The 18,764-nt window shown below is 42.3% G+C and overlaps 1 protein-coding gene across 1 annotated transcript in view; it reads left to right on the forward strand.

The window, feature by feature from the left end:
* The window catches only part of LOC106584045 (collagen alpha-1(XXIV) chain), a 187,550-nt gene that overhangs the window by 126,903 nt on the left and 41,883 nt on the right, over positions 1-18,764 (forward strand). Inside the window, exons 29-39 of the mRNA XM_014168854.2 lie at positions 5,375-5,428; positions 5,620-5,664; positions 7,608-7,652; positions 10,466-10,519; positions 11,552-11,605; positions 11,729-11,782; positions 14,189-14,242; positions 14,960-15,013; positions 15,132-15,239; positions 15,454-15,507; positions 17,133-17,240. Of these exons, the coding sequence (XP_014024329.2) occupies positions 5,375-5,428; positions 5,620-5,664; positions 7,608-7,652; positions 10,466-10,519; positions 11,552-11,605; positions 11,729-11,782; positions 14,189-14,242; positions 14,960-15,013; positions 15,132-15,239; positions 15,454-15,507; positions 17,133-17,240 (684 nt within the window). The remainder of the gene's footprint in view (positions 1-5,374; positions 5,429-5,619; positions 5,665-7,607; positions 7,653-10,465; positions 10,520-11,551; positions 11,606-11,728; positions 11,783-14,188; positions 14,243-14,959; positions 15,014-15,131; positions 15,240-15,453; positions 15,508-17,132; positions 17,241-18,764) is intronic.

Below are 18,764 nucleotides of genomic sequence, written 5' to 3' on the forward strand. Positions count from 1 at the left end.
TATTTAATGGACCAAAAAAATAGCTTTTCTTTAAAAAACAAGGACATTCTAAGCGACCCCAAACTTTTGAACAGTAGTGTATAGTTTCATTTTTAAATTAATATTTATCAAAACAACAGATTAAACGTATTTAGGCCAAGAGATCCGTGGAATAAGTTTAGAGGGTGTAATAAAATACAATACAATGTAATATTATTAATCTACAATTTATGTTCTTAACAAAGGGCAACATGGCCTTGGGAAGCTCACAGGAATATTGGTATCCACAGTGCTCCACCAATTATACATTTTTCAATGTAATAATTATTGTGATCCCCAATGATTATATATTTTTACATAAATGCACTGTAATTTAAAGCTAGAATCATTAGTTGCTACGTGCATTTTTTACCTATTGAGTCTTGAAGAATATAATTTAGAAATGCCTCAGGAGCTTACTTTAACTGTTGTACCCCATCAGAGCCCAAAATATAAGCTTGTTTTACTCAATGTAAACAATGTAAATGTAAACAAACAGTGTATAGCCTCAAAACATTGGTAAAACTATACTTTTTATATCAGTCCTTGCATCCATAGCTGTCTATGAATTTAAGAGTGGTTACAGTTCTCCAGTTGTGGAATTGCAGAACATTAGCTTGAAAACTGCTAAATGTTTTATCCGATGCCAAGAAGTGGGCCTTTAAAACGTTTGCTGTTTTAATCTCACTCGCGTTATGAGGGGGTCCCTGATGAATTTCCTATTACAAAAGGGTTCCCGCTGCCAGAAAGTAAGAGAACCCGACAGCCCATACCAAGCCCAACACAGGCTAGTTTACAACAGCCAAACCCACACCACCCAGTTTGAGGCAGATTAAAATATTTGGGGTCATGGTTTGCATTTTAGATATTTATCAGACACTCTTATCCAGATAGATTTACAGGAGCAATTAGGGTTAATTGCTTTGCTCAAAGGCACATCGACAGATTTTTCATCTAGTCAGCTTGGGGATTAAAACCAGCAGGCTTTCAGATACTGGCAAAACACTCTTAACCGCAACGCTGCCTGCTGCCAGTTCTTTTGTGCAACCTACTGAGAGTGTCGTTCCAGTTGTAGTGTTCTGTTGTGTGACGTTAAAATGTGTTATATTCTTGTACACTGCCAATTATTAAGTATTTTTAAAAAGAGTTAAATAAGTGCATATGACATATGAGAACCGTAGCCCTTTGCGCTCAAACCCGTATACGAGTCAAAAATGGCAGATTTGGGCACTGATAAACACCTAAATTGGAACGTAGTGGCTTTACAATAACATGCTATACATGACGTCAGAGCTGTGGCTCGGCGCTTCACAGTGCTGTATGGTTTTGTCTGACAGCTGTACTGAACTTGAGCACCTTACCGCGACCAGAAGTTGCCCAATCCCTCCTGCTATTTGGGCAAATTTGGCAAATGTTTTGTTGTCAGACTGATGCAAATGCTGTAAATGAAGAGGACTCGATGTATTTTGAAAGATGAGATGTAGAGGATTATAATAAATACCGTCATACAAGCAAGCCAAACACCCATGAGTCCAAATGTGCATATATGCATCAAATTAAATTGTAATAAATACATTATAGATAAATCAATTCCTATTAAATAAGGCTCATCTGCTCAATGTGGGAAGCCTAAATGGGGCAAATATTTTAGCCTGCATTTGGCCCACATCGTGCCAATGTGGGCATGTTTGCTGGGAAATGAAGGGCTTATTTCAGGCAAAGTGAGGGCTGCCCTCACCAGATATGGGCTGACCACACTGGGCAAATGCCTTGGGGGCCAACGTGGAGCGGATGAACAAAAGAGTTTACATGGGGCAAATATTTGAGCCCGCATTTTGCCCACATTGTGCGAATGTGAGCATGTTAGTTTGGTACAAACATTCCTACATAGGCTATGATTCTCACAAATGTTTCTCTGCTGACACACACTCAAAACACATGACACACACACACATCCCATTGACTGTATGCTCAGTGTTTACTATAAACCACACTGGCGTTGCCATGCGGTTGGTAGCATTTCTTGTTTTGTTAAGCCATACTATAGTTCTCCTCAATCACCCTTCATAAACAGACATGGCTAATAGACATATCTGATCTTTCCGTTGAATCACAACACACGCTACATCTAGAACACTACAGAACTTCTAGAACCAGAACACTAGAGTGTTTCGTTACAGTAAATGAGGAAAGTGTAGTGTTGGCAATGATTTGATTGCCCTCTGGTATTTTGGGAACATCTGTTCTGATATAAACATACATGACTGTATACTCCAGTGTTTATCGCTCGTGTACTACGGGCTAAAGTACTATACAGCAGCAAAGCGGTACAGCTCAGGTCGTTGCCAGTCTACGCCGCCACCTGGCCAATCTTACAGTTGTTATCTTAACCCTACTCATGGCCTTCTCTTATGGTTCACCCTCCAAGCTATAAAGACATAACGCCTGGGTGATACAATGTGGCACACTTGAATTTGGCCTAGATCAGGAAGAATCGTATTCCTTATGTTACGTTTACAATGCATTATGTCACAGTGTATGGTAGGACAAAGAGAAAGTGCATTCTAGGAATAGTATGTGACCCAGTAGGCTGGGAACATACAGAGGATCTCTGTATGTTCCTAGACTACAGGTAACTGCCAAAATAAAGGAAACGCCAACAGGAATATTTTACTTTCACCCCTCTTATCTCTTTCTCTCTGATTTATTATCCCTAAGAGCAATTAAGTCTGGGAAGATGGCACGCTTGGTCTCAGGACTGTGTTTTTTATTGCTCCGTTTGATGATCTTACATAACTATACAAGATATTACCTGCAGTCAAATAGTAGATATGACCCAGTAGTAACTACATGTAACTGCCAAAATAAAGGAAGCCACCAACATAAAGTGTCTTAATAGGGCATGGGGCACCACGAGATGCCAGAACAGCTTCAATGCGCCTTGGCATAGATTCTACAAGTGTCTGGAACTCTATTGGAGGGTTACGGCACCATTTTTCCATGAGAAATTCCATCATTTGGTGTTTTGTTGATGGTGGTGGAAAACGCTGTCTCAGGCCCAGCTCCAGAATCTCCCATAAGTGTTAAATTGGGTTGAGATCTGATGACTGAGACACACACACACACACACACACACACACACACACACACACACACAAAACCCTTTAGCTCCTTTGAGACCCCTCTTTCAAAGTCACTGAGATCTCTTCTTCTAGCCATGGTAGCCACAATAATGGGCAACTGGGCATTTTATACTTGATCCTAAGCATGGTGGGATGTTAATTGCTTAATTAACTCAGGAACCACACCTGTGTGGGTGAAGTATAAAATACTGTATCCCTCCAGAGCCGCCCCTAGCCTTTTGAGGGCCATAAGCAAGATTTGGTTGGTGGGCCACCCCACCTCACAGGCAAAACATTTTAGTGGACCCCGTCTTGCTGCTATTCTATACATTTTGCCATGGGGCGGAGGGAAAATCTTAAAATTGTGTAACTTATTTCATGCAATTCTACACATTTTGCAAGGACTTATGCCATGCTAATATGATATCTCAGTGAGCGTGACTAACAAAATCAATGGGAGCCCCCTGGTGGTCAGGGCACGTGCCCTTTGTGCCCGCTCGGTAATTTGCCCATTATTGCTAAATTTAGATAGCTGGCTAGATTAATTTACCAATATAAAGAATTGTATCAGACATGGGCTAATTGACTGACTGTCAGTGACTGACAAAACATTTAGAAACTGCACCTAGTGTATTCTACTATTCTAACTCTCAAAAGTCAGTTGAGACCGCAACTGAGTTCCTAAAAAACTGGTCATGGGGGCCCCTAGGGGCCGGAGGCCCTAAGCAACCACTTCTGTCGCTTATGCCAAGGCCAGCCCTGTAAGCGTTTCCTTTATTTTGGCAGTTAACTGCATATGTGGACTATGAACTACAGTAGTACTATAAACTATTACCTGCAGACAGACAATAGCTAGGGGCCAATAGGTCAGTGTGACGCATAATCCTTTACCTCTTGACCTACTGTCTTTGTGTCTTTCAGTTGTCCTCATTGACCTCACAATGTGTAATATCGCTCGGCTATCTCTGGCTTTGATATCTCACTTGGCTCACTCAATTGACCAATTCAAGTAGGGGTTGAATTTGAGTAAGATTTAGTATTAATGATAAGTGTGTGTGAACTTCAACAGAGGCGTCTGTGCTAAGCCATATAACTGACTGGGCGAGGCTTTTGCAATAGTGCTTGTTAACTAACCTGAATGAGCCATTCACCAAACTGTAGCCTACAGCTTTAGGATCAAGTAAAAAAAAAAGTAGCAATTTCCAATTCAGCTAATTCAATTTATCCTTGCATTTCTCTCTTTTGATTTGGCCTGACTAGCGGTGGCTCTGCTATCATTTTGCTTGGCCTTGACAGCCAGGTGGACATCTGGCCGTGTATGATGGAGACCCATATATTATATCCACTCACTCACATAGCTGTGTTGAATAGTTTTATGAGTAAGAAAACACATATTTTGACTCTGTTTGACTTATTTTCCCGCTGTATCTTTGGCCCGAACCAAGGTAAATGTCGTGTGTAGCTTAGCAGAGTCCACTATAAGCAGACAGAGCGGCACAGTCCAGTAAAGCACACACACACACTTCTTAAGACTGAATGTGGCTTTTTTACGTATAAGTATTAAGGACAGAGTGGGGGAGAGAGAGAGAGATGGGGTTGCTGGAAATCCCTACCTGTGAGGCAGGAGAGGAATGTTACAACCTCAGGGAGTGACACAAAGAGGAACAGACACAACAGTCCAACCAGACAGGACTGGAAGAGCACAGCATCAAAGCAGCCTGGAGGGGTCTTATTTAAAGATGGCTATCTCCATCCTCTATCTGGGCCTGCAGAGAGGGATTGGTGCTTGGGAGGTCGGGGGGGGGGGGTTAGGTAATTACTCCCAGGTTGTGGATATTAAGTCTCTATGGAATTCCATGTGTTTAAAGAAAATAAAAAAGGCCTGCACAGTACACTGCTCCCATATGCTGCTCTCAACACCAATGCCCCTATGTATTTGATACTCCCTTTGCTCTTGCCTCAACCCCATTATTTTATTGAAACATTGTAGATGATTTGGTTAAACCCATATCCCATATTGTACACTACTAAGTAGTTGTGTGTGTGTGTGTGAGTGTGTTGCCTGTATTTACGAGTGCCGTTGTGTGATGTGACCGTTGAGTGGTTTGTAAACAGAGTTGGTTACAGAGAGGACTAAGCTGTTTCTGTGTCAGAGAGACCCGGACACACACACACACACACACACACACACACACACACAGACATGGCTAAGCAGCTGTGTTTCCGTGTCATAGGGGCCGAGGGGTGCAGAGGGTCCACTTGGGGAACCAGGGCCTGAGGGCACCAAGGTAAACATTCTTTTAAACATATTCTCACCCTCCGAAGAATAACATAATGTATGTCCTCATTTAACCTACCTGAAAACCTTGTTCTGTGCACTTTGACCTGATTAAAAGTATCTTATTGCTGCCTCACTGAGATGTCTCTCTTTCTTTCTATCGCTCTCTCTCCCTCTCTATCTCTCTCTCTCTCTCTGCAGGGAGAGCAGGGTGAAGGTGGAAAGAAAGGGGAGCCTGGGTTCATTGTGAGTACTCTGCATTATTTTGGGGGTCACCTGACTTGAAGGAGTGAAGTGTTTACTTTCTGCCACACTTTCTTGTCCCCAGACCTAGCACAGGCCTCAAGAACGTGTCTGATTTTTATTTAACATCAGCAAATGTGTACACAACGTGTGTGTGTTTGTGTGTGAGTTTGTTCCTGTGTGTCACTGAGCATGTTTCTGCACATGCCTCTGTTCTTATACTGACTAGAGTGCACATGGAAAAGTCTCCAGGAGACCACTAAAAATAATTGAATCTCAACAGCAAGTCCTTTCTGGTTCACCTGACTAATGACAGGCCAGAATGAGACAGGGTTACTTCCTGTCACCCCTGCCTCCGAAATCATTCTACAGAACGGACCCCACTGTTAAAGGAAAAATTCCCCCAAAACCACTCATTCCTTTAATTTACAGTGTTAAATAACACTAAAGAACAATATTTTTTTGTGAACAAATGTTTCATTTTGGCGTTATAATAAGGTTGGTAGCAACCTGGAAAATTGTTGTGGAAATCGGTTGCAGCTCAGGTCGACCACAAAATCCACAATGCAATGGTCTCTCTATGGGCCGGCTGGTTAGCAAACATTACTACACACAATAATACCAAAGACAATATCAGCATGTAACGTAGCTAGTTAGCTGTAAAATCAACCAAACACTATACATTTAGAAGTCTACAATCTCACTATGTTCAACCTGCAGATTGATGTGCCTCACAGAGTGGAGTCTGACATTCGCAACAGCAGATATACTTTTGAGGAGATGGGAAACGTTGCCCATGATACTGTAAGTCAATGGGCTGCGCGGTGCATTCTGGGCGATTCTGGGACAAGGAGCTCTATCCTTCAAGGAGTAAATGGGAGTGTATTGGGCTCTAGGTCAAAAACATTAGCACGAATTTCGTTAACAATAAGTACAGCATTACAAATATTTTCCAAGATAATTAACCATGCGATGCACACTGGAGTAAAGAGGCAGACAAATAGGAAAAATGTGCTAGACCCTCCGTTAAATTACACATTTCTCAAGGTAGGAATATCGCAAAAATATGGTCAATGGCTCATTTGTGTTGGAGCCATTGAAAAGAACTCCAATATATTAAACATATGTTATTCCTACATTTGAATAAAAAGGTTACCCTTGGGACGCTATGAGCTAAGGTTTAAAGTGCCGTTAAGATCTGTGTGGGAGATCATTAGACTTTAAAGTTTTTATTTGCGGAGTGTGCCATTCTTCTGAAGGCTATATCAAGTTATAGTCAAATAAACAACCTCTTCCAGCTCACAGTGACGAAACCTGAGCTAAAGAGGAGGTAAAATAGGCCTGCTCTGTATTTTGAAAGTAATCACTGATTCTCTTTTTGTTTTGGGGGGGGTGAAAAACATAAAACAACCTACCCCCTGGCTTTATATTTTCTAGTGTCATTGTCTCCAATTAGGTTGGGGCGATTTCATTAAAACACATCCTGTATATTGGGTAGAGCCATTGGCTAAAACAGCAGACCCAAAGGTCGGATGGAGAGTCAGGGGAGGTACTTGGATGAATCTAGATGAGTGTAATGGTTCCTAACATAACGGACCAGTGCACTTGCAACATCTCTGACTCTTTGATGTCCCTATGTCATAATATTATGACCGCAAAAGGATACATTTCTGTTGAAAGTTGGACAATAAAGCATCTCTTCTAATCTATCTTTGATATCTTCAGTGGCATTTTCTTTTACAGAGGACAGTTCAGTTAGGAGCAGTAATGTTAATGGGTGAACTATAGTACCTCCACTAAGTTGTGGACATCCTGGACAATGGAAGACATTCATAAGACTTACATAATACGAAGAGGTGCATTTAGTCCACTAGGGATGGTACTGGTACACTCATCATGCAATTATCGTCCCTGACCCATCTATTCCATACCTTTTCCTCTTGCAGGGGAAAGCTGGCGGTCCAGGGGAGAGAGGTCTACCAGGGAAACCTGTGAGTACCTTGCATTCACCTATAGTATCTCCGTTTCCTTTGACAGGTTTGATTGAAAGGTTCTATAAGGTAAAGATACCTACCACTGTGAACAACAACACCACAGCTACATGAGACGTACTAAAAGTCCTGGCCCCATAAAGAAATTCCACTACAGCGTCCTACCTGTAATATAAGCCCTCATTAAAAAGGTGCACTAAAACAACAAGGTGTGTATAAAAGACACATTTGATTGACTAAAACAACCGAGAGTCAGAGGGATAAATTGAAGTGTGTGCGCGTGTGTGTGTGCATGTGGGCGCTGTGTGTGTGTGTGTGTGTGTGTGTGTGTGTGTGTGTGTGCGTGCGGACACATGTGACTGTTCCACAGTGCCCAGACCTTGAGGTCTGTCTGGCTGCGGTGCGCTTCCACTCTCATGTGTCCCTGGCGGCGGTAAACGGAGACTGAGACGTTTTAATGTAGAAACGGTCTTTGCAACGAGGGGAAAGATCTGCGTTTGTGCTTAGTTAATGATGGATTGCAGAGTTGAAATATAATCGTTGAACTACATAGCAGTTCCCTACTGAAGGGAAATGAATTAAAGAAACACGTATACCAAAGTACTTCGTATTAACGGTGAGCTGCACATAAATGTTGGTGTTGGCTGCTGTCAGCCAAGTACACACACCTTTCTCTCTGTGTCTTTCTTTATCTCTGTGTGGCCAGAGGTGATGATTGTCAATGTTGTGCTCCCGAGTGGCGCAGCGGTCTAACGCACTGCATCTCAGTGCTTGAGGCTTCACTACAGACATCCTGATTAGAATCCAGGCTGTATCACAAACAGGACGTGATTGGGAGTCCCCATAGGGCGGCGCACAATTGGCCCAGCGTCGTCCGGGTTTGGCCGGTGTAGGCCGTCATTGTCAAGAAGGATTTTGTTCTTAACTGACTTGCCTGGTTAAATAAAGAATGCATAAAATAATAATGCCGAATAGAACCTGCTGCATGCTCAATGAATCTTGAATCCATTCACAGATGCTTGGCCGGTTCATTTAGTTTGATAAATGACCTATTTTTCAGCTCTCTTAAGTCACGCCTTGGTGTACGACTTGACAAGCGATGTTTGTAATTGTTTTTAACTGATGTGTCGCTGCGCGCACACACACACTAGCAGCGACCTGTCCTGCTCAGTGTCTAAATGCCATAATTTGTATAAAGCGAGGTCTATGAACACAGATCAGTTTGTGTGTTTCAGGGGGAATGGGTGTAGTTACCGTGGGTGTTAAAACAGGTCATTCTTCCTGAGCGGTAAAACACACAATGATGCAACTGAAAAGCCCCACTGTCATGACATGGTGAGCCCACGAAGTCCCTATCCCCATGAACCATCTCTAATGTACATTGATGTACAGAAGAGTGGAGTTTTAGGTTGGGGTGCGGGTTCCGTTGAGCAGAGTTTGATGCTCTTACAACAGAGACCCTCTAATCCTCAAAATTAAATTCTTTAAAACTACAAGGAAAGATTTTCCATCCAACAGTATGTTTACTCCAGTATCTGACAGTATGTCTACTGCCGTCAGGACTTAAGTTAACATAGATCTGACAGGCAGCGTAGAGGAGCTGTATATTCTCCCCAGTGACCTCTAGAGCCACAGTGCCATCTTGTGTTCAGTGTTGCAAAATACATATTTGAGGGGCAGTGAGACTGCAAGTGTGGTACTGTACTGAAGTCATCTGAAGTCATACAGTATATATCTCTCTATCAATCTTCACTAAAACTAAGCTGCGGTTGAATCAAATATTTATGAATCAGAGGACGGTTGCGTGCACTTTATGATAGCGACATTGACGAATGGCTTCCTTAACCTCCACCATGCTTAGATCAACAGGCTGGATGTTCTGTTCAGTCCTCTCTGACACATTTTAGGAACATTTGTGCAAAACAAAGCTTTGATTTACAGTTTTATTAAATATATTCCCGTCTTATGTTGACTCTTGTGATTTACAATGTTTTCAGCACTCTGTCTCTAAGAGTTCTGAAAATGACCATTCCCGTTTCTTTCTTTTTTTTTAATCTCTTTGTTTTGTGCTGTTGTACAGACATATTTCATTTGGTTATTATGTTATTTGGGTATTTTGAGTAATGCTTTACACTTACCGTTACAACAGGGGTTGTAAATAGTAGAACATGTAGTGGTCCCTTACTGGCACCTCATGTGAAAGAGTTACAGTACTACAGAGATAGTTATGTCATAGCCCAACTTTAACATCCTGACTTTGCACTTCTATACTAAGTGTAAGTGGAATTTGTAACTCTGTTGTTCTGAATGATGTAGAATTTATTTCAGGGACAAAGGAATATGACACCGACGCTGAGATGGCTAAGCTCTGTATATTTTGTTTCTAACATTGCGTAACTTTGTAACCACAGTGGGCAAGCGATGTGTGTAGAATATCACGCTGATCATAGATGAATTCAGCGACATAATATTTCAGATCAGATGTAATACCTTTGACACACCACTGAAAGCCACAGTCAATAGCTTTTCCCCAGTTGTAACAGAAACTGTTGCCCAGTGTTTGTGTTCAGGATGCTATGGATCAGATTCAAGAGTCAAGTTTATTGGCTTGTCCCTTCCCAACTTCTCAACGGGGACTTCTCAATTCCTGGAATATTATAATTCCCCCCACTTTTTTTCTGCATGATTTACTGGTTTGTATGTTTGCTTCTCTAGTCTGATCCGATCCATCGTTAGTCCCTCTGGTAGGCTCTGTATCTGGTTCATCCTGTAATGGGACTATATGTTGGTGACCTCTGACCTGTCTCTCTCAGGGGAAAGCTGGGATCCCTGGCAGCACTGGAGAGAGGGGAGCCCATGGTGAACCAGTGAGTATCAATCAGTCAATCAATCAATCGAACAGTTGTCACAGCGCTTTACAGTAACCCTGCCTAGACCCCTAAACACATTGGCTGCTTGCACACTAGAAGGAATAAACCTGACCTCCCTTACAACCTGATGAGGGACAAATCTGTGACATACTGTGACTGACTGTTCTGTGCGAAAAATGTCTGACTATCATTGTGAAGTGGACATTCATTAGTACAACGATTAAGCCTCTCTTTCTCCTGAGGCATATCCTGACAGGGTAAAACATGTCAAGCTGTCGCTCTCAATAGTTTGTTCACCCAGTCTAAACATTTAATCAGCTCTGGTATTACTCAACCCCCCTGTTAATCAGTGGTTCCAGGGCTCTGTGAAACACAATCAGGGAGGAGCGGGGTGATTTTCATGTGGCTGATGGGATGTGTGTGTGGCTTATTTTTCCAGCCTTTGATACTGACTGTGCACGTGCTCAGACACACATTAGACACACGCACACAAAGGGAAGGAAACACACATGCGTGCACGCACAACGACACACACATACACACACTTTACCCCCATATTAGCCCTCTCAAGAATAAGTCCCCAAATTCTCATATTTCATGGGAAACAGTGGAGAACCCCTCAAGAACATCAACAATGTCAAACAAATATTTGCCTAAGTTAATTCAATAACCCCCATATCCACCATGGTTTACGTTATGTTCAGATTATTTGACTAAATTATTTCAGTAACCCCCATATCCACCATGGTTTACGTTTTGTTCAGATTATTTGACTAAGTTATTTCAATAACCCCCATATCCATGGTTTACGTTTTGTTCAGTTTATTTGACTAAGTTATTTCAATAACCCCCATATCCATGGTTTACGTTTTGTTCAGTTTATTTGACTAAGTTATTTCAATAACCCCTATAGCCATGGATTATGTTATGTTCAGTTTTTGCCTTGCACTCAATCAAGCCATGATCCACCACATCACATGACATCACAGTAACCCCTGAGACCACTGATTGGCTGATTCTCTCCTCTAGGGGCCCAAAGGACCCACGGGGGACGTAGGACCTGATGGAGAGCAAGGACCTGAGGTAACTGTTGTTTAATTTAAAGACTGGTTTGCTGTGAATTTCACTATACATCTGGACACACTCGCTGACTCTTTCTCACACATACACACTTTTTGTCTTACTCCTCTTCTCTTTTCCACACAGGGTGTTCCTGGCGGAGAGGGGGAACCGGGTCCAGTTGGAGAACCTGGGATAAAGGTCAGTGTTCTGGAGAACTACTGATTGTGGATTTAAACCTCACAAAACAAAATGACAGCCAGACACATCCAAGGCCCATCCATCAGTCTTACTACAGCTCAGACTACAGCTTCGTAGATGTTACGTCTCTTATTTAGGGGAGTCTGAGCAATTCTTGACCTTTTCTGATTGACATTTTGGTTTACAACGCGTTCTGTGAACGTCGCAGGGTCAAGCGCTTTATAGCGCCAGAAAGCCCCATCTGTCTGCCTTCCGCTACCACTCTGTCAGCGGAGCTGACTGAAGTGTCAGGTTTCACATACCATATTTGATTAAGGAGTGATGTGTCAAATTTTTTGGCTTAACCAGACAAATAATCAATTTACTCTCCCTCTGAGCGACGGGGCCCAGCCTAGGAGACGGCATATTTAAAGGGGACAGTCTAGCAATTTCAGCAATCGTGTAGTGACCGGAGGTTCGGCTCTTTTTGCTGAATCTGATCTTTTCAACTCGTTCAGTCAAAAGAACAAATCTTTCGTTCATTTGAGTCAGTAATACCCAGAGTACGCAGGGCCCCCTACCAGCGAACGATGAACTAAAAACTCGAAACAATCACAATACTGCCATCTTGTTCACCATAGGGGGCTTATTGGAGCGGTCATTTGTGACTGAGCCTTATAAAAGTCTGCTTCAAACAATGCACATTCGTGATTGCTAGGCATACAAATACAATCATTTATTGACACCTTTGAAACGAGGTCTAGCTGCAGCCACAACCGGACTAGATTGTGAATGACTCTTGGCGGAATGCAATTGCCTGACTGCCGCCCGTTCAGGGAGATTATTTAGCACCGTATCGTTTGCGAGCTGCACCACCACCCTATGTAAGGACCGACACTGGAGTAGAGAAGCAGGTACGGGGAGTCAAACATTTAATCGGAACAGACCAGGAACAAGACAGGCACAGCGTCAGCACACGGGTATACAAGGACATATGACAATCGATGCTGAAGCGGGAAACAGAGCGGTGGAACAGACAGATATAAGGGAGGTAATGACAGAGGTGACTGAGTCCAGGTGAGTCCAATAATCGCTGATGCGGGGGAAGACGGGTGTGCGTAATGATGGTGGCGGGAGTGCGTAATGCTGGAGAGCCTGGCGCCCTCGAGCGCCAGGGGGGCAGAGTGGGAGCAGGCGTGACACCCTCAAGCGATTTGTTTTCTCGAGTTCAAGTGTTGAGCAGAGGAAGGCTGTGTATGTTTTGGTTCTTCAAAGCTGTGTCCATAACATTCAATAATCAATTAATTGCATTCATTCTTGCACCATGTGATCAATTATCCATGATCCTATTATCCTAAACATGTGTTTTTCTGCTTGCAGCATGATCTTTTTTTTCTATGTGTATGTGATATACAGTTGGTGGTCGGAGCACGTCTCCAGAGCCACATTGCGGCCAGCAGGTCAAACAAGACGGATTTAGAGCTCTCAACATGAAAAAATACTCAATAGATTTGGAGAATTGAAACACGTTCTCTGCGTCACAGAGGAATGAAATCACGCTGTGTGTACAGCTGAAGTTGTAATGAGTCTACAGACATTCAAATGGTGTCTCTGTTGCTCAGAGGAGGCTTGGCAGAAAGTGCTATGTCGTTGGTTATATGAAATGTGGCCAAAATTGTAGTATCACTAAATAAAATCATATTTATTTTACAGTTATAAGGTGAAATCTTATAGTAAGTCATTTATAATTTAATTGTATCGGCATTTAGAAAGCCTTTCAGTCATTTGTTCTATTTTAATATTTTCATAATATTTGTACTATGTACTTGAGCTTGTGTCCTCAAATGTAAGTACACCTCAGCAATGTATAACAATTTTTAACAGAAAGGTGAGTTCCAGACCTTTCTAGAACTATGCAGCATTACTAGTTAAGGGTTATGGCCGTTTCATGAAAAATGACTTTTTGGTATGTCTATATAGGCAGAAATCTACATTTGCCATAACGTCTAGTTTGCCGCCTAGCCTACTCCCCCATTGAACTTGTATGGTTGATGTACCTCAACATGATTAAAGTTGCCTTAGGAAAGAGGGCGATATTTCAATGTTAAGCGGACCCAGGTCCTATTAGTAGGCTACCCACAATCCTCAGGGAGGGTTATGGCTTCTGTTCTGTGAACTCCTGATCACCCCTGAGTGGCTGTTAGTGTCCCTCTGAGAGGTAGGTGACCTCGTGAGCACTTGTGTGAAAAAAGGCGGTCAACACTCGCAAATAAAGTACTTAACATGTCAGTAATACTTTATTTTCAAGTCGTTTTACTCATGGGCTACAGCACCTAAAGACTCAAATACATAACTTAGAGTTTAGCTTGTCTTATCGTCTTATTTTTGGATATACTCCTGAGCACTTCTGTTGTTGTGTCCCTGCAGGGCGATGTGGGGCCGTTTGGAGGAGAGGGGGAACAAGGACAGCAGGGAATGAGAGTGAGTCCTGAGTCCTTCAAAATACCTTTTAATCTCAGTCTATGATTCTAATCCTGCTCTGCTTGTGTTTGGGAGAATCCGATATGCCAGTATATTTACTCTGCCCTCATTTGATGGAGGCGTGTAAATCCTTGGGCTGGAGACGGCCCGGAGAAGGCCAGGGCAGCGTTGCGACTGATTTGTTTTTGTCTTTTGGACTGTATCGATAACCTTTTAGGGATGTCGGAGGAGCCCGTCTCTCTCTCTCGCTCTCTCTTTCTCTCTCTCTCTTTGGGCAAGAGGAAAGCCCCGCGGAGACTTAGAAACTCCCCGTAGAGAAAGAGAGGGTCCTTTGTGTCCAAGCTTACACTCAGAGATCCTGTTGATGATTATTCAAACAATCACACTGTTTTTATTGTACATTCTTATTGACACTAATAACTAAATTCTCCAGACATTTTGGATTATTGGTGTACGCAATAGAGAAAAGAGCAAGCATTCTTCCGTTAACCCCAATGGCTTACATATGCCGGAAGGAAAATATAATCGTCATCACAGTCAGGCTCTTTCCAAATCTACAAGAACACACGTGTTACACATGTCCCATGCCCTGTGGGTCTGAGTGTACATATATACGTACTGCCCAATAAATTCATTCCATAGGAACGTTTGGCATGCTATTAATTGTAACAATAGGTGTCGCTATGGTTTTGGTATTGTGTGATTCTTTGTTTATAGAGTCTTCCAGGTCCTGCTGGTGAGGACGGGCCCCTGGGAAAAGATGGTCCAAAGGTAAATATACTGAATGTTCAGCCAAATTACGGTATTTGTGTTCTCTATTACACATTTGACCTCCACTGCGTAATATTTTGCTGAATGCTATATTTTGCTGTCCCTATCTTTGCCTCAGGGAGAGCCAGGGGACCGTGGGCCAATGGGCGAGGCAGGGGACAGGGGGATAGAGGGAGACCCTGGGCTTCCTGGGGCCACCGGACTGGCTGGAAAATGTGGTTTCCCTGTAAGTGTTTCTGACAAACAAAAAGTACAACAATAGAGCCAAACGTGATGATGCCTATGGGTCCCAGTAGGGGGCAGTCTTCACTTTAACAAAGCCTTGTAGTTCCTGGGGCATTCAAGGTGGTGTGGGCACACTGCAACAAAGGAGGTGTGACAAAGGTCAGTAGTCTAGACAAGTCTATAGATTGTTTCTAATGAGTTTGACTCTCTACCAGGGACCAGAGGGGAAACAGGGTCCCCTGGGAAACCGTGGTCGGCATGGCAAGAAGGTAACCATTCAGATGTTTTACTAGCATGTGTTGATACAGTGCCTTCAGAAAGTATTCATACTCCTTGACTTATTCCACATTTTGTTGTCTTACAGCCTGAATTCAAAATGGATTAAATGGATAATTTGTTTTCAACCATCTATGCACAATACCCCATAATGACAAAGTGGAAACATGTTTTTAGAAATGTTTGCAAATTTATTGAAAATATTACAGAAATATTTCATTTCCATAAGTATTCACACCCCTGAGTCAATACTTTGTAGAAGGATCTTTGGCAGTGATTACAGTCTTTCTGGGTCTATAAGAGCTTTCCACACCTGGACTATGCAACATTTGCCCATTATTATTTTCTAAATTCTTCAAGCACTGTCAAATTTGTTGTTGATCCTTGCTAAAAAAAAACATTTCAGGTCTTGCCATATATTTTCAAGTAGATTGAAGCCAAAACTTGAATTAGGCCACTCAGGAACATTCACTGTCTTCGTGGTAAACAACTCCAGTGTAGATTTGGCCTTGTGTTTTAGGTATTGTCCTGCTGAAAGGTGAATTCATTTATCCTGATAAACTCCCCAGTCCTTGACAATTACAAGCATAACCATAACATTATGCAGCCACCACTATGCTTGAAAATATGGAGAGTAGTACTCAGTGATGTGTTGTATTGGATTTACCCCAAACATAACACTTTGTATTCAGGACAAAAAGTGAATTACTTTGCCATATATTTTGCAGCATTTCTTTAGTGCCTTGTTGCAAACAGGATCCATGTTTTGGAATATTTGTATTTCTTTTCACTCTGTCAATTTGGTTAGTATTGTGGAGTAAGTACAATGTTGTTGATCCATCCTCAGTTTTCTCCTATCACAGCCATTAAACTCTGTAACTGTTTTAAAGTCATCATTGGCCTCAAGGTGAAATCCCTGAGCAGTTTCCTCCTTCTCCAGCAACTGAGTTAGGAAGGATGCCTGTATCTTTGTAGTGACTGGATGTATTGATATACTATCTAAAGTGTAATTAATAACTTACTTCACCATGTTTAAAGAAATATTTAATGTCTACTTTTTTTCATTTTTAACCCATCTACCAATAGGTGCCCTTCTTTTTGAGGCATTGGAAAACCTCCCTGGTCTTTGTGGTTGAATCTGTGTTTGAAACTCACTGCTCGACTAAGAGACCTTACAGATAATTGTATTTTTGAGCTACAGAGATGAAGTAGTCTTTCAAAATATAATGGTAAACAATATTATTGCGCACAGAGTGAGTCCATGCAACTTATTATGTGACTTGTTAAGCACATTTTCACTCCTGAACATATTTAGGCTTGCCATAACAAAGGGGTTGAATAGTTATTGACTCAAGACATTTCAGCTTTTCATGTTTAATTAATTTGTAAACATTTCAAAAAACATAATTCCACTTTGTCATTATGGGGTATTGTTTGTAGATCAGTGACACAAATCTAAATTTAATCAATTTTAATTTCAGGCTGTAACACAACAAAATGTGAAAAATGTCTGAAGGCTCTGCACATCACTTGGATCCTCATCATCAGAGATAAATCAGTGTCCATGCTGCACACACACACACACACACACCTACCTTTGTTGTTGTTTTGTGTTCAGGGAGAGGCAGGCAAACCAGGTCATATCGGTGAGACAGGGGACATCGGGGACATCGGCCAGAAAGGGGGCACAGGACTGAAAGGCGCCAGAGGAACCAGAGGCCCTGCAGTCAGTACCCACTTTCCTTTTATCCCAGTATAGTCTGTGACCTAACTTCCTGTGTGGGAAGCTGACAATTCTGATTAATTCTGTTTAACAAAGTGGCCCTCATTAGTACTGAAGGGCGTAAATCTGTAAGGTATTTTTTTTTTTTTTTAGGTCTTCCAGTTTTATGTACAGTAAAGAGCGAGCGATCCAAAAGTAAGCTCATACTGATAGTCACTGAAGGATCAAGGCTTTGTAATAAAAAATGATCTGGCCAAGAGGACAGCATCCATGAAGCTATAGTCTCAACAATAAACACTTGAAATGGGACTGTTTTAGTGTCCTCATTGATTGAGATGAGGTAACACACTCAGCATCCTACCACCCAGTAGAAATGGTTATTGGTTATTGACACTCACAAACACGAACACTCACAATTGACTTATTACATATATTGAACACAAATATGAACGCAACATGTAAAGTGTTGGTCCAATGTTTCATGAGCTGAAATAAAATATCCCAGAAATGTTCCATATGCACAAGAAGCTTATTTATCTAAAATGTTGTTTACATCCCTGTTAGTGAGAAATTCCCCTTTGCCAAGATAATCCATCCACCTGACAGATGTGGCATATCAAGAAGATGATTAAATAGCAGGATTATTACACAGATGCACCTTGTGCTGGGGACAATAAAAGGCCACTCTAAAATGTGCAGTTTTGTCACACAACACAATGAATGCCACAGATGTCTCAAGTTTTGAAGGAGCGTCCAATTACCATTCTGACTGCAGGAATGTCTAGCAGAGCTGTTGCCAGAGAGTTGAATGTTAATTTCACTACCATATGCTGCCTCCAATGTTGTTTTAAAGAATTTGGCAGTACGTTCAACCAGCCTCACAACCACAGACCACGTGTAACCACACCAACCCAAGACCTCCACATCCGGCTTCTTCACCTGCAGGGAACGCCTGAGACCAGCCACCCGGACAGCTGGTTCAACTGTGGGTTTGCACAACCAAAGAAATGCTCACCTTCGATGGCCACTGGCACGCTGGAGAAGTGTGCTCTTCACCGATGAATGCTGGCTTCAACTATACAGGGCGGATGGCAGACAACGTGTATGGCGTCGTGTGAGCGAGCGGTTTGCTGATGTGAACTTTGTGAACATGGTGGCGGTGTGGTTATGGTATGGGGAAGTACAGGCAGGCATAAGCCACAGACAATGAACACAATGGCATTTTATCGATGTCAATTTGAATGCATAGAGCTACGGGGACGAGATCCTGAGGCACATTCATCTGCCGCCATCACCTCATGTTTCAGCATGATAATGCACAGCCCCATGTTGCAAGGATCTGTACACAATTCCTGGAAGCTGAAAATGTTTTAGTTCCTCCATGGCCTGCATACTCACCCAATGAGCAACTTTGGGATGCTCTGGTTCGATGTGTACGACAGCGTTTCCAGTTCCCGCCAATATCCAGAAACCTCGCACAGCCATTAAAGAGGAGAGGGACAATATTCCACAGGCCACAATCAACAG

The sequence above is a fragment of the Salmo salar genome, chromosome ssa23, assembly GCF_905237065.1.
Source record: "Salmo salar chromosome ssa23, Ssal_v3.1, whole genome shotgun sequence".
NCBI classification, from domain to species: Eukaryota; Metazoa; Chordata; class Actinopteri; order Salmoniformes; family Salmonidae; genus Salmo; species Salmo salar.